Source organism: Dendrobates tinctorius, unplaced genomic scaffold (genome assembly GCF_039654945.1).
Source record: "Dendrobates tinctorius isolate UK_male_01 unplaced genomic scaffold, ASM3965494v1 ptg000138l, whole genome shotgun sequence".
In the NCBI taxonomy this organism is placed as follows: domain Eukaryota; kingdom Metazoa; phylum Chordata; class Amphibia; order Anura; family Dendrobatidae; genus Dendrobates; species Dendrobates tinctorius.
In genome coordinates, this window is record NW_027361806.1 from 21,032,501 (window position 1) to 21,045,170 (window position 12,670).

The 12,670-nt window shown below is 44.7% G+C and overlaps 1 protein-coding gene across 3 annotated transcripts in view; it reads left to right on the forward strand.

Annotated features, from left to right (window-relative positions):
* Nucleotides 1–12,670, forward strand: part of TNNI3K (TNNI3 interacting kinase) — a 217,588-nt gene that overhangs the window by 30,121 nt on the left and 174,797 nt on the right. For all 3 annotated transcript variants that reach the window (XM_073544789.1, XM_073544790.1, XM_073544791.1), the window contains exon 2: nt 11,541–11,636. In XM_073544789.1, the coding sequence (XP_073400890.1) occupies nt 11,597–11,636 (40 nt within the window). In that variant the 5' untranslated portion in view covers nt 11,541–11,596. The remainder of the gene's footprint in view (nt 1–11,540; nt 11,637–12,670) is intronic.

The following is a 12,670-nucleotide window of genomic DNA, read 5'->3' on the forward strand; positions in this document are numbered from 1 at the left end:
CTGAGTGCTTTCTACCTGTTCAATTTTTGCGGGGCTTTGGGGGCTTGTTTAACCTACATTTTCTCTCTTCAGGGTTAATCTCTTATTTTACTATCTGTGTTTTTAAGGGTAAACTATATTGCATTTAAATCTTGAGGTGTAACTATATTCACAAGGGGTTAATTAAGGGTGGGAGTTCATACAGTAATTAAGGGTTTATAAGGGGCAGCTGGTTGGGGCTCAACTCCTTTTGGAAGTGCATTGAGCAGCAAGGTGGTGTGCTGGTAAAAGGGGGAAAAAAAAAACAAAAAAAAAACGTTTAAATCTTCTTCCTGAGCGAGTGTGAACGAGCTGAGTGTGACCTGAGTGTAAGTGTGAACTGTGGTAAGTGTGTGACTTGAAATTCAGTGACTTTAGATTCAGGGAGTTTCCAAGGGAGGTCTTACTGAATTGCTGTTATATTAATACTTTTTTTTTTTTTTTTTTGCTTATCTTATTGTCTGGTGCAATCCCCATTAGGATGTGCTCCACTATTGCCAATGCCATCCAGTGCACGTCTTGCCGCATGTATGAAATCCTTGAACAGCCGGTCGAGGGTGCATACTGCTGTGCGAGATGTGAGCACGTTGTGCATTTGGAAGCCCAGATACTGGATCTAAATGTGCAGCTGGCAACACTGAGAGCCATAGACAATATGGAAAGGAGTCTCCTGCTCACTGAGCAGACGCTCAATGGGATAGATGAGGGGGGGGATGCTAGGTTGGAGCTGCAGGACAATGAAGCAGCCAGCTGGGTGACAGTTAGAAGGCGGGGTAGAGTGAAGAGCGCCAGGGAGGCTAGTCCTGATCTGGCACACCCCAATAAGTTTGCTAAGTTGGCAGATGAGGGGAGTGTTAGTGCAGGAGTAGCACCGCTGCAGCAAGGCATGTCCTCTGAAAGCCAGAGGACTGTCTGCTCCAGCAAGGGGGGAAATGGGAGAGCAGGGCAGGCCAGACAGGTTCTGGTAGTGGGAGACGCAATTATTAGGGGAACAGATAGGGCAATCTGTCACAAAGACAGGGATCGTCGAACGGTGTGCTGCCTACCTGGCGCTCGAGTCCGACACATCGCTGATCGGGCTGACAGATTACTGGGAGGGGGCTGGAGAGGATCCAGCGGTCATGGTGCACATTGGCACAAATGACAAAGTTAGAGGTAGGTGGAAGGTCCTTAAAGATGATTTCAGGGAATTAGGCTGTAAGCTTAAAGCAAGGACCTCCAAGGTGGTATTTTCGGAAATACTTCCTGTACCACGTGCCACGCCAGAGAGGCAACGGGAGATTAGGGAGGTTAATAAGTGGCTCAGGAATTGGTGTAGGAAGGAGGGGTTTGGGTTCCTGCAGAACTGGGCCGACTTCTCAGTTGGCTACAGGTTCTACGCTAGGGACGGGCTGCACCTCAATGGGGAGGGTGCCGCTGTGCTGGGGGAGAAAATGGCTAGAAGGTTGGAGGAGTGTTTAAACTAGGGACGGGGGGGGGAGGGTATTCCTTTTATAGGAGGGGAAGACAGTGCAGATAGAGACCTGGGCACAAATAATGACATTGGGGGTGGGGGTGGCATGGGGGGTGGGGTTAGAACAGTAAATAATTTAAGAAAGAATAGAGGTACAGAGAGATACATAAAGTGCATGTATACTAATGCCAGAAGCCTCGCCAATAAAATGGAGGAATTGGAGTTAATGTTGTTGGAACATAATTATGACATGGTGGGGATATCTGAGACATGGCTGGATGAGAGCCACGACTGGGCGGTTAATTTACAGGGCTATAGTCTGTTCAGAAATGACCGTACATATAAGCGAGGGGGAGGCGTGTGTTTATATGTAAAATCATCCTTAAAACCCATCCTGCGTGATAATATATATGAATCTAATGAAAATGTAGAGTCCCTGTGGGTAGAGATAAGGGGAGGGGGGAAAAATAATAAATTACTGATAGGGGTTTGTTATAAATCTCCAAAAATAATGGAAGCTACAGAGAATATTTTCATAAAGCAAATAGATGAAGCAGCGACTCAAGGAGAAGTCATTATTATGGGGGACTTCAACTACCCTGAAATACATTGGGGAACCGAAACCTGCAGCTCCAGCAAAGGTGATAGGTGTCTGACAACGATGAGAGACAATTACCTTTCACCACTGGTTCAGGACCCCACAAGAGGGGGGGCACTGCTAGACCTAATATTAACCAACAGGCCAGACCGCAGATCAGATGTAAGGGTTGAGGGTCACTTGGGTAATAGTGATCACAAATTAATAAGTTTTCATGTGTCCTGTAATAAGATGTGTAGTAGAGGGGTTACAAGGACACTAAACTTCAGGAAGGCAAATTTCCAACGGATGAGAGATGATCTTGGTGCAATTAACTGGGACGATATCCTGAGACATAAAAATACACAAAGAAAATGGGAGACGTTTATTATCCTCCTGAATAGGACCTGTGCACAATATATACCGTATGGGAATAAACATGCGAGAAATAGGAGGAAACCACTATGGCTAAATAGAGCTGTAAGGGGCGCAATAAGAGATAAAAATAAAGCATTTAGAGAATTAAAGCAAGTAGGTAGTGATGAGGCATTAACTAAATACAGAAGATTAAATAAATTCTGTAAAAAGCAAATCAAGACAGCAAAGATTGAGACAGAGAGACTCATTGCCAGAGAAAGTAAAAATAATCCCAAAATATTCTTTAACTACATAAATAGTAAGAAACTAAAAAATGACAGTGTTGTTCCCCTTAAAAATAGTCTGGGTGAAATGGTGGATGAGGATGAGGAAAAAGCCAATATGCTAAATGACTTTTTTTCAACAGTATTTACACAAGAAAATCCCATGACAGATAACATGATCAGGGATAAAAATTCTCCATTAAATGTCACCTGCTTAACCCAGCAGGAAGTACGGCGGCGTCTACAAATCACTAAAATTGACAAATCCCCGGGCCCGGATGGGATACACCCCCGAGTAATGCAGGAATTAAGCACAGTCATAGATAGACCACTATTTTTAATCTTTAAAGATTCCATAATAACAGGGTCTGTACCACAGGACTGGCGTATAGCAAATGTGGTGCCAATATTCAAAAAGGGGACAAAAACTGAACTTGGAAATTATAGGCCAGTAAGTTTAACCTCAACTGTGGGTAAAATCCTGGAGGGTTTTCCAAGAGATACTATACTGGAGTATCTGGAGAAGAATAACCTTATGACCCAATATCAACATGGGTTTACAAGAGACCGTTCCTGTCAGACTAATCTGATAAGCTTTTATGAAGAGGTAAGTTCCGGACTGGACCAAGGGAATGCAGTGGACGTGGTGTACATGGACTTTTCAAAAGCTTTTGATACGGTGCCACACAAAAGGTTGATACATAAAATGAGAACAATGGGGATAGGGGAAAATATGTGTAGGTGGGTTAAGAGCTGGCTCAGGGATAGGAAACAAAGGGTGGTTATTAATGGAGCACACTCGGACTGGGTCACGGTTAGCAGTGGGGTACCACAGGGGTCAGTTTTGGGCCCGCTTCTTTTTAACATATTTATTAATGACCTTGTAGGGGGCATAGAGAGTAGAATTTCAATATTTGCAGATGACACTAAACTCTGCAGGGTAATTAATACAGAGGAGGACAATTTTATATTACAGGAGGATTTATGTAAACTAGAAGCTTGGGCTGATAAATGGCAAATGAGCTTTAATGGGGATAAATGTAAGGTCATGCACTTGGGTAGAACGAACAAGTTGTATAATTATGTGCTTAATTGTAAAACACTGGGCAAAACAGTCACTGAAAAAGACCTGGGTGGATGGGTGGACGACAAACTCACATTTAGTGGCCAGAGTCAAGCAGCTGCTGCAAAGGCAAATAAAATAATGGGATGCATTAAAAGAGGCATAGATGGTCATGAGGAAAACATAATTTTACCTCTATATAAGTCACTAGTGCGACCACACTTAGAATACTGAGTACCGTTCTGGTCTCCGGTGTATAAGAAAGACATAGCTGAACTGGAGCGGGTGCAGAGAAGAGCGACCAAGGTTATTAGGGAACTAGGGGGTCTGCAATACCAAGACAGGTTATTACACTTGGGTTATTTAGTTTGGAGAATCGAAGGCTTAGGGGTGATCTTATTACAATGTATAAATATATGCGGGGACAGTACAAAGACCTTTCTAATGATCTTTTTACTCTTAGACCTATGACGGGGACAAGGGGGCATCCTCTACGTCTGGAGGAAAGAAGGTTTAAGCATACTCACAGATGCGGATTCTTTACTGTAAGAGCAGTGAGACTATGGAACTCTCTGCCATATGATGTTGTAATGAGTGATTCACTACTAAAATTTAAGAAGGGACTGGATGCCTTTCTTGAAAAGTATAATATTACAGGGTATATACACTAGTCTCCTTAATCTTGCGTGGATCCAGGGAGCTAGTCTGATTGCCGTATGTGGAGTCGGGAAGGAATTTTTTTCCCCAATGTGAAGCTTACTGTTGCCACATGGGGTTTTTTTGCCTTCCTCTGGATCAACATGTTAGGGCAAGTTAGGATAGGATATGGGTTGAACTAGATGGACTTAAAGTCTCCCTTCAACCTTAATAACTATGTTACTATGTTACCTAAATAACTCACCGCTTCCACTCTCTGACCACAACATTCTCTCCACGCTCACAAATCCTCATCCACCCCAGCACACTCCTACCTATCACACATTCAGAAATCTACAAGCCATTAACCCTCAGACACTTTCAGATTCCCTACACTCATTACTGTCCCCAATCTCCTCTTTTTCCTGTCCTAATCTGGCTGTTCATCACTACAATGACACTCTTAGAAGCACCCTTGACCAAGTAGCTCCCCTCACCCTCAGAACCTCCAAACACAGAGTAAAACAGCCCTGGCTCACATCGCAAACTCAACTTCTCCAGCGATGCTCTAGGAGTGCTGAACGCCTATGGAGAAAAACCCGCACACCAGAAGACTTCATCCACTTCAAATTTATGTTAACCTATAACGCTGCCCTTCACTTCACCAAACAGACCTACTTCACCACCCTGATCTCCTCACTAGCCAACAACCCCAAGAAACTTTTTGACACTTTTCACTCCCTCTTCAGGCCAAAAGCACAAGCCCCTATCACAGACATTTGTGCTGATGACCTGGCCTCCCACTTTACAGAAAAAATAGATAATATCCGTCAAGAAATCTGCTCCCAACCACCAAGTGCTGTGACTCCCATCCCTTCCTGCATCTCCCCTGGCTCACTTTCCACATTTGATCCCATCACAGAAGAAGAAGTCTCCAGACTCCTCTCTTCTTCTTGTCCGACTACATGCACTACCGACCCCATGCCCTCACATCTCCTCCAGTCTCTCTCTCCAGTCGTCACAACCCACCTAACTACAATCTTTAATCTCTCCCTCTCCTCTGGCATTTTCCCATCCTCCTTCAAACACGCCATCATTATTCCATTACTAAAGAAATCTGCTCTCGACCCATCCTGCACAAACAACTACAGACCAGTCTCCAATCTCCCCTTCATCTCTAAACTTTTGGAACGCCTAGTTTACTCCCGCCTTACCCATTACCTCTCCACTCACTCCCTCCTAGACCGTTCACAGTCCGGCTTCTGCCCCTTACATTCGACTGAAACTGCACTCATCAAAGTGACCAATGACCTTCTGACAGCAAAACGTAACGGTGACCACTCTCTGCTCATTCTTCTTGACCTATCTGCAGCTTTCGATACTGTTGACCACCATCCCCTACTCTCTAGGCTCCAGTCACTAGGCATTAAGGACACTGCTCTCTCCTGGTTCTCTTCCTATCTCTCTGACCGCTCCTTCAGTGTTTTGTTCTCTGGCTCCACTTCATCTCCTCTTCCTCTTGCTGTCGGGGTACCTCAGGGCTCAGTCCTTGGTCCCCTTTTCTCTCTCTACACGGCCCCAATTGGACAGACCATCAGCAGATTTGGCTTTCAGTACCATCTTTATGCTGATGACACACAACTATACACGTCTTCCCCCAACCTCACCCCCGCTGTACTACAGAACGCCAGTGACTGTCTGTCTGCAGTCTCCAATATCATGTCCGCTCTCTATCTGAAACTCAACCTCTCTAAAACTGAACTTCTTCTGCTCCCGCCATCTACTAACCTCCCTAAATCTGACATTTCCCTCTCCGTGGGTGGTACCACAATAACACCCCGGCAGCAGGCGCGCTGTCTGGGTGTTATGTTTGGCACCAATCTCTCCTTCACATCCCATATACAATCTCTTGCCCGCTCTTGCCGCTTACACCTAAAGAACATCTATAGAATCCGCCCTCTTCTCACCATGGAAACAACAAAAACCCTCACTGCTGCACTGATCCACTCCCGCCTGGATTACTGCAATGCTCTATTAATTGGCCTCCCCGTCACTCGACTATCCCCTCTCCAGTCCATACTTAATGCAGCGGCCAGGATCGTCCATCTGGCTAATCGGTACTCGGACACGTCCGCTCTTCGCCAGTCCTTACATTGGCTGCCCATTCATTATAGGATCCAATTCAAAGTACTTGTTCTCACCCACAAAGCTCTCCACAGTGCGGCACCCCCTTACATCTCTTCTCTCATTTCTGTCTATCGGCCTAGCCGATCGCTGCTCTCTGCAAACGACTTTTGACTAACCTCTGCACTAATCCGTACCTCCCACTCCCGACTACAAGACTTCTCCCGTGCTGCTCCTATCCTCTGGAATGCTCTACCCCAAGAAATCAGGACTATCCACAATTTGCATAGTTTTAGGCGCTCCCTCAAAACACACTTGTTCAGAGCGGCCTATCACGTTCACTGATCAAAGTAATTCTCAGTGAATGGGCTACACAAGCACACTTACACAATCTCCATCCATCCTTCACTCCCTCAAGATGGCTGGACCTTCATTGTAAATACACCATTGTAAATACACACCTGTACTTTGTATCTCCCCCACCTCATTGTAGATTGTAAGCTCTCACGAGCAGGGTCTTCTTATTTCGTCTTATTTTGCTTCAATTATTGTATTGTTAACGTTGTTACTTATGACTTGTGTTTTGAAACTGTTAAACTGTAAAGCGCTGCGGAATATGTTGGCGCTATATAAATAAAGATTATTATTATAGTAGTTATGTTCTTGTACATAGGAGCAGTATTATAGTAGTTATATTCTTGTACATAGGAGCAGTATTATAGTAGTTATATTCTTGTACATAGGAGCAGTATTATAGTAGTTATATTCTTGTACATAGGGGGCAGTATTATAGTAGTTATTTTCTTGTACATAGGGGCAGTATTATAGAAGTTATATTCTTGTACATAGGAGCAGTATTATAGTAGTTATATTCTTGTACATAGGGGCAGTATTATAGTAGTTATATTCCTGTACATAGGAGCAGTATTATAGTAGTTATATTCTTGTACATAGGGGGCAGTATTATAGTAGTTATATTCTTGTACATAGGGGGCAGTATTATAGTAGTTATATTCTTGTACATAGGGGCAGTATTATAGTAGTTATATTCTTGTATATAGCGGCAGTATTATAGTAGTTATATTCTTGTACATAGGGGGCAGTATTATAGTAGTTATATTCTTGTACATAGGGGCAGTATTATAGTAGTTATAGTCTTGTACATAGGAGCAGTATTATAGTAGTTATATTCTTGTACATAGGAGCAGTATTATAGTAGTTATATTCTTGTACATAGGGGCAGTATTATAGTAGTTATATTCTTGTACATAGGAGCAGTATTATAGTAGTTATATTCTTGTACATAGGGGCAGTATTATAGTAGTTATATTCTTGTACATAGGGGCAGTATTATAGTAGTTATAGTCTTGTACATAGGAGCAGTAATATAGTATTTATATTCTTGTACATAGGAGCAGTATTATAGTAGTTATATTCTTGTACATAGGAGCAGTATTATAGTAGTTATATTCTTGTACATAGGGGCAGTATTATAGTAATTTCATTTAGCTATGCTGTATTTTCTTGGTCTCGATTTTCTTTATGTCCCTGTCTGTCGTGTCTTATTTATTGAGCAGAACATTATTTCTTTCCATCTTCTAAACATATGTAAATATAATGTTGGACAGACATTAATATATGCTCAGCCTGGAATAAATGCATTTGTTACGGCAGACACCAGGCATTCATTGTACCTGAATGCAGCCAGCAAATAACTATTATTAATACTGTAATGATACAATAACGCATCTCCAGCTGTGTGATTTATCGTTCGCTCGCACATATAAACAGCTCCGGCTCCTGATTGAAAATCTGACGCCTCGCTCGGCCATATTTCAGTTTTTGTCATTAAACGCATGTAAAGTAGGTCAGTTATTACACTGAATGATGTATAGATTAATTGTGGCGGCTAATGAAAAGTCTGGAGATTCTGCATCTAAAGTGACACCGGCCGGATATTTATCACCCTAAATAAAATCCTTTATTGAACGAGCGAATATCAGGCTTTCGAATGAATTTCTGAGTAGCTCCAGATTTTACATACAGATGCAGCCAAAATGTCATCTGGTTCAATGTATAGCAATTCCCTCATGTGTCATTGGTGATTTACATGGGGCTGCAGATAAATTTCTTAAGGGGAAAACGCATAGAAACCTCTTATTTCCCATAATAATTACTCCTTAAAGGGATAATCTAGGATAGCAAAAGCAATGCGGTTTCTTTCATAGTCTGCTCCACACCTGTCCATGGCTTGTGGCCAAACTACATTGAAGTGAATGGGGGTGACCTGCAATACCACACACAACCTGTGGACATGGTGGCGCTGTTTTTTTTTTTTTTTTAATAAAAGCAGCCTTTTTTCTTTTTTTTTAAATATTAAATACCCTTTTAATAATCTTTATGATAATCACATAGGAACTGTCAAAATTTGTCTACTTATTAGCGGGTGCAAGACCCTTGTGCCTTCTAAGAAAACACCATTATTTTACATGCCACGTGATGGGTGCATATATTTGAGATGCTTAATTTGGGTTCTTCCCAGAAATACTGACACTTGGGTATGTTGGTATTATAATAATACTACTATAATACTTGAGTATTAAATCAAAACTGTAAACCAACAGTCCCGTTTTTTTTTGGGGGGGGGTAAAGCTCCCATTATATCTGCACCTTCCTGCGACAATCCAGAGGTACCTGTACCTGTTTTTTAGATCGTCGTCAGTTCTCAGCATTGGGTTTTGAATTTCTATAGGTACCATGCTCTGTGAGCTGCACATCCTGCTCTGATACATTGTAACAAACCAGCAGAACTACAGAGATACTTTGTAGATTGCTTCCAACTGATACATCCCAACAGCTGTGTGAACAGGGCTCCGCTCAAAGCCCAGCAGCTGTGTGAACAGGGCTCAGCTCAAAGCCCAACAGCTCTGTGAACAGGGCTCCGCTCAAAGCCCAGCAGCTGTGTGAACAGGGCTCCGCTCAAAGCCCAGCAGCTGTGTGAACAGGGCTCAGCTCAAAGCCCAACAGCTGAGTGAACAGGGCTCCGCTCAAAGCCCAGCAGCTGTGTGAACAGGGCTCCGCTCAAAGCCCAGCAGCTGTGTGAACAGGGCTCAGCTCAAAGCCCAGCAGCTGTGTGAACAGGGCTCAGCTCAAAGCCCAGCAGCTGTGTGAACAGGGCTCCGCTCAAAGCCCAGCAGCTGTGTGAACAGGGCTCCGCTCAAAGCCCAGCAGCTGTGTGAACAGGGCTCAGCTCAAAGCCCAGCAGCTGTGTGAACAGGGCTCAGCTCAAAGCCCAGCAGCTGTGTGAACAGGGCTCTGCTCAAAGCCCAGCAGCTGTGTGAACAGGGCTCCGCTCAAAGCCCAGCAGCTGTGTGAACAGGGCTCCGCTCAAAGCCCAGCAGCTGTGTGAACAGGGCTCCGCTCAAAGCCCAGCAGCTGTGTGAACAGGGCTCCGCTCAAAGCCCAGCAGCTGTGTGAACAGGGCTCCGCTCAAAGCCCAGCAGCTGTGTGAACAGGGCTCCGCTCAAAGCCCAGCAGCTGTGTGAACAGGGCTCAGCTCAAAGCCCAGCAGCTGTGTGAACAGGACTCCGCTCAAAGCCCAGCAGCTGTGTGAACAGGGCTCAGCTCAAAGCCCAGCAGCTGTGTGAACAGGGCTCAGCTCAAAGCCCAGCAGCTGTGTGAACAGGGCTCCGCTCAAAGCCCAGCAGCTGTGTGAACAGGGCTCAGCTCAAAGCCCAGCAGCTGTGTGAACAGGGCTCAGCTCAAAGCCCAGCAGCTGTGTGAACAGGGCTCAGCTCAAAGCCCAGCAGCTGTGTGAACAGGGCTCTGCTCAAAGCCCAGCAGCTGTGTGAACAGGGCTCCGCTCAAAGCCCAGCAGCTGTGTGAACAAGGCTCAGCTTAGGCCTCCAAGCCTAATGAAGAATTTTTCATGAACTGACTGCGGAGATTGTGAAGAAATGGAAACCCGAGAGGGGAGAATGTCATTGTGAGGGGACGATTTAAAGTCCCTTTTTCTTGTGGCTGCTTTGCTACGAGATAAAGTGAAGTATGACATTTGATACATTTCCAGCATGTGAGGATATTCCACTTATACTGGAAATGCTGCTGCACTTTTTTCTGCCTCCCTCCTGCTCAAGTGACTGCAACTTTTTTGCAACTTTTATTTTTTTAAAAGTTACAATTCTTAAACCAGTCTAAAACCTCATATAAATGGATAACCATCATACCCACTTTTGAAAAGTGTCAAAATCAAAGTAAAATAGTAAAAAGTCACACTTTTTTTTTTTTTACCCAAAAATAGCTTGCTCCAAAATTTGCAACTTTCTGACTTTGGAAAACTGCTGCAAACTCCTGGATGCCTCGATGCCCCACACCCTAAGGCTAATTTCACATTAGCTTTTTTTTGCGCAGCGCATCGTGCAAAATACAAACGCATGCAAAAAGCGCATCATGCGTTTTTGCATGCATTTGCATTTTTTATGCGCATTCGTTCTCTAGGGGTTAAAGCCAGTGTCTACACATATTTACGCCAAAAACGCATGCGCACGAAAACGCAGACGATCTCATTTCCATGTGCACGCCTGTGTTCCCATAGACTGTAATGTGTTATTTTGACGCATTCCGTGCGCATGCGTTTTTTTGACCCAAAAATGCAACAGGTTGCGTCTTGCGCGCCTAGGCATACATGATGACAAAACGCATGCGCACAAAAATGCATATGAACGCATGCAAACGCAAGACCATGCGCCTCCATGTTAAACATAGGTACGCATGGACGCGCATGATGCGCTGCGCAAAAACGCTAATGTGAAACCAGCCTAAGAAGATTAGAAAGTTGCAGATAGATCATAAGTGCCATCCGCTGCCTGCCAGTTACTACTGTGCGCAAACACGACCAGCTCTGCTACATCTGCGCACTGATTAGCTCCTCTTCTGTCATTGTTGTCTGGCATTCCATGGACAGGAGGGATATTTTTAGCTGGCGGCCATCGCTTTGTGTTCTAACACTTGTGATATCTGTTCTTGCAGTGCGACTCTTATTCCAGGGATCCGCGGCTGCTACAGAGGAGACGTCCTATAAAGTTATGGGGAATTATAAATCTAGGCCGAGCCAGACCTGCACGGGTAATGTATACTGCTTTATGTGTCTCTATAGTGGATGGGAGGGACGCGTATTATTACAGGCGCCTTTGTATGGACGGCGTGTGGCCCCACTGTGGATTATTGCTGATGCCCACTATAGGTCGCTGATAACAGACTCCTCCGCTGTCACAGAGGCCAGGGGAGGAATAACTGGGACATCGGCCTGAGCCATATTCAGATCTGTGCAAAAGCACCCCTAATATTGGTAAAGCAATCCTACATTGGGCTCACCGCTCTATAGACCTGTGATGTCTGCAGTCGTGGCCAAACGTTTTGAGACTGACACAAGTTTTATTTTTTACAAAGTTTACAGCGTCAAACGTTTCAGAAGTTTTTACACTTTTATTGGCAAATACATGACATTTCTGTAAAGCCTCAATATTCCCAGCGCTGCGCCTTATTTTTTAAGAGAAAATAATTTTTCAGGAAGTTCAGAGACCGGACAGCAGAGGACGGGGGGGGGCAGATATTGTGATGAAGATCAGGTCACAAGGCAAATGTAATAACTAAGTGCCTCAGAGAGTAAAACATTAACATTTGTGGTCCTTGACCAGGAAACTCCTCAGAGCAATTCTAAAAGGCCACAAAAAAAACTCACAGGAATTGTGATATTTCCATGCTCTGATGAGACAAGAACGGGCGGCCAGTAGTCAACATTTGGCCCAGAAGCCGATATCCAGCGATATTGAAGTGGATAAGGGCAGAGAGTATGGGCAGGAGTGCAGAAAGGGGCAGGAGGGCGGAGAGTGAGGGGCAGGAGCGCAGAGAGTAAGGGGCAGGAGGGCGGAGAGAGAAGCAGGAGCGCGGAGAGTAAGGGGCAGGAGGGCGGAGAGAGAGGCAGGAGCGCGGAGAGTAAGGGGCAGGAGGGCGGCGAGTAACGGGCAAGAGCACGGAAAGTGAGGGGCAGGAGTGTGGAGAGTAAGGTTCAGGAGGGTGGAGAGTGAGGGGCAGGAGCGCGGAGAGTAAGAGGCAGGAGGGCGGACAGTAACGGGCAAGAGCGCGGAAAGAGAGGGTCA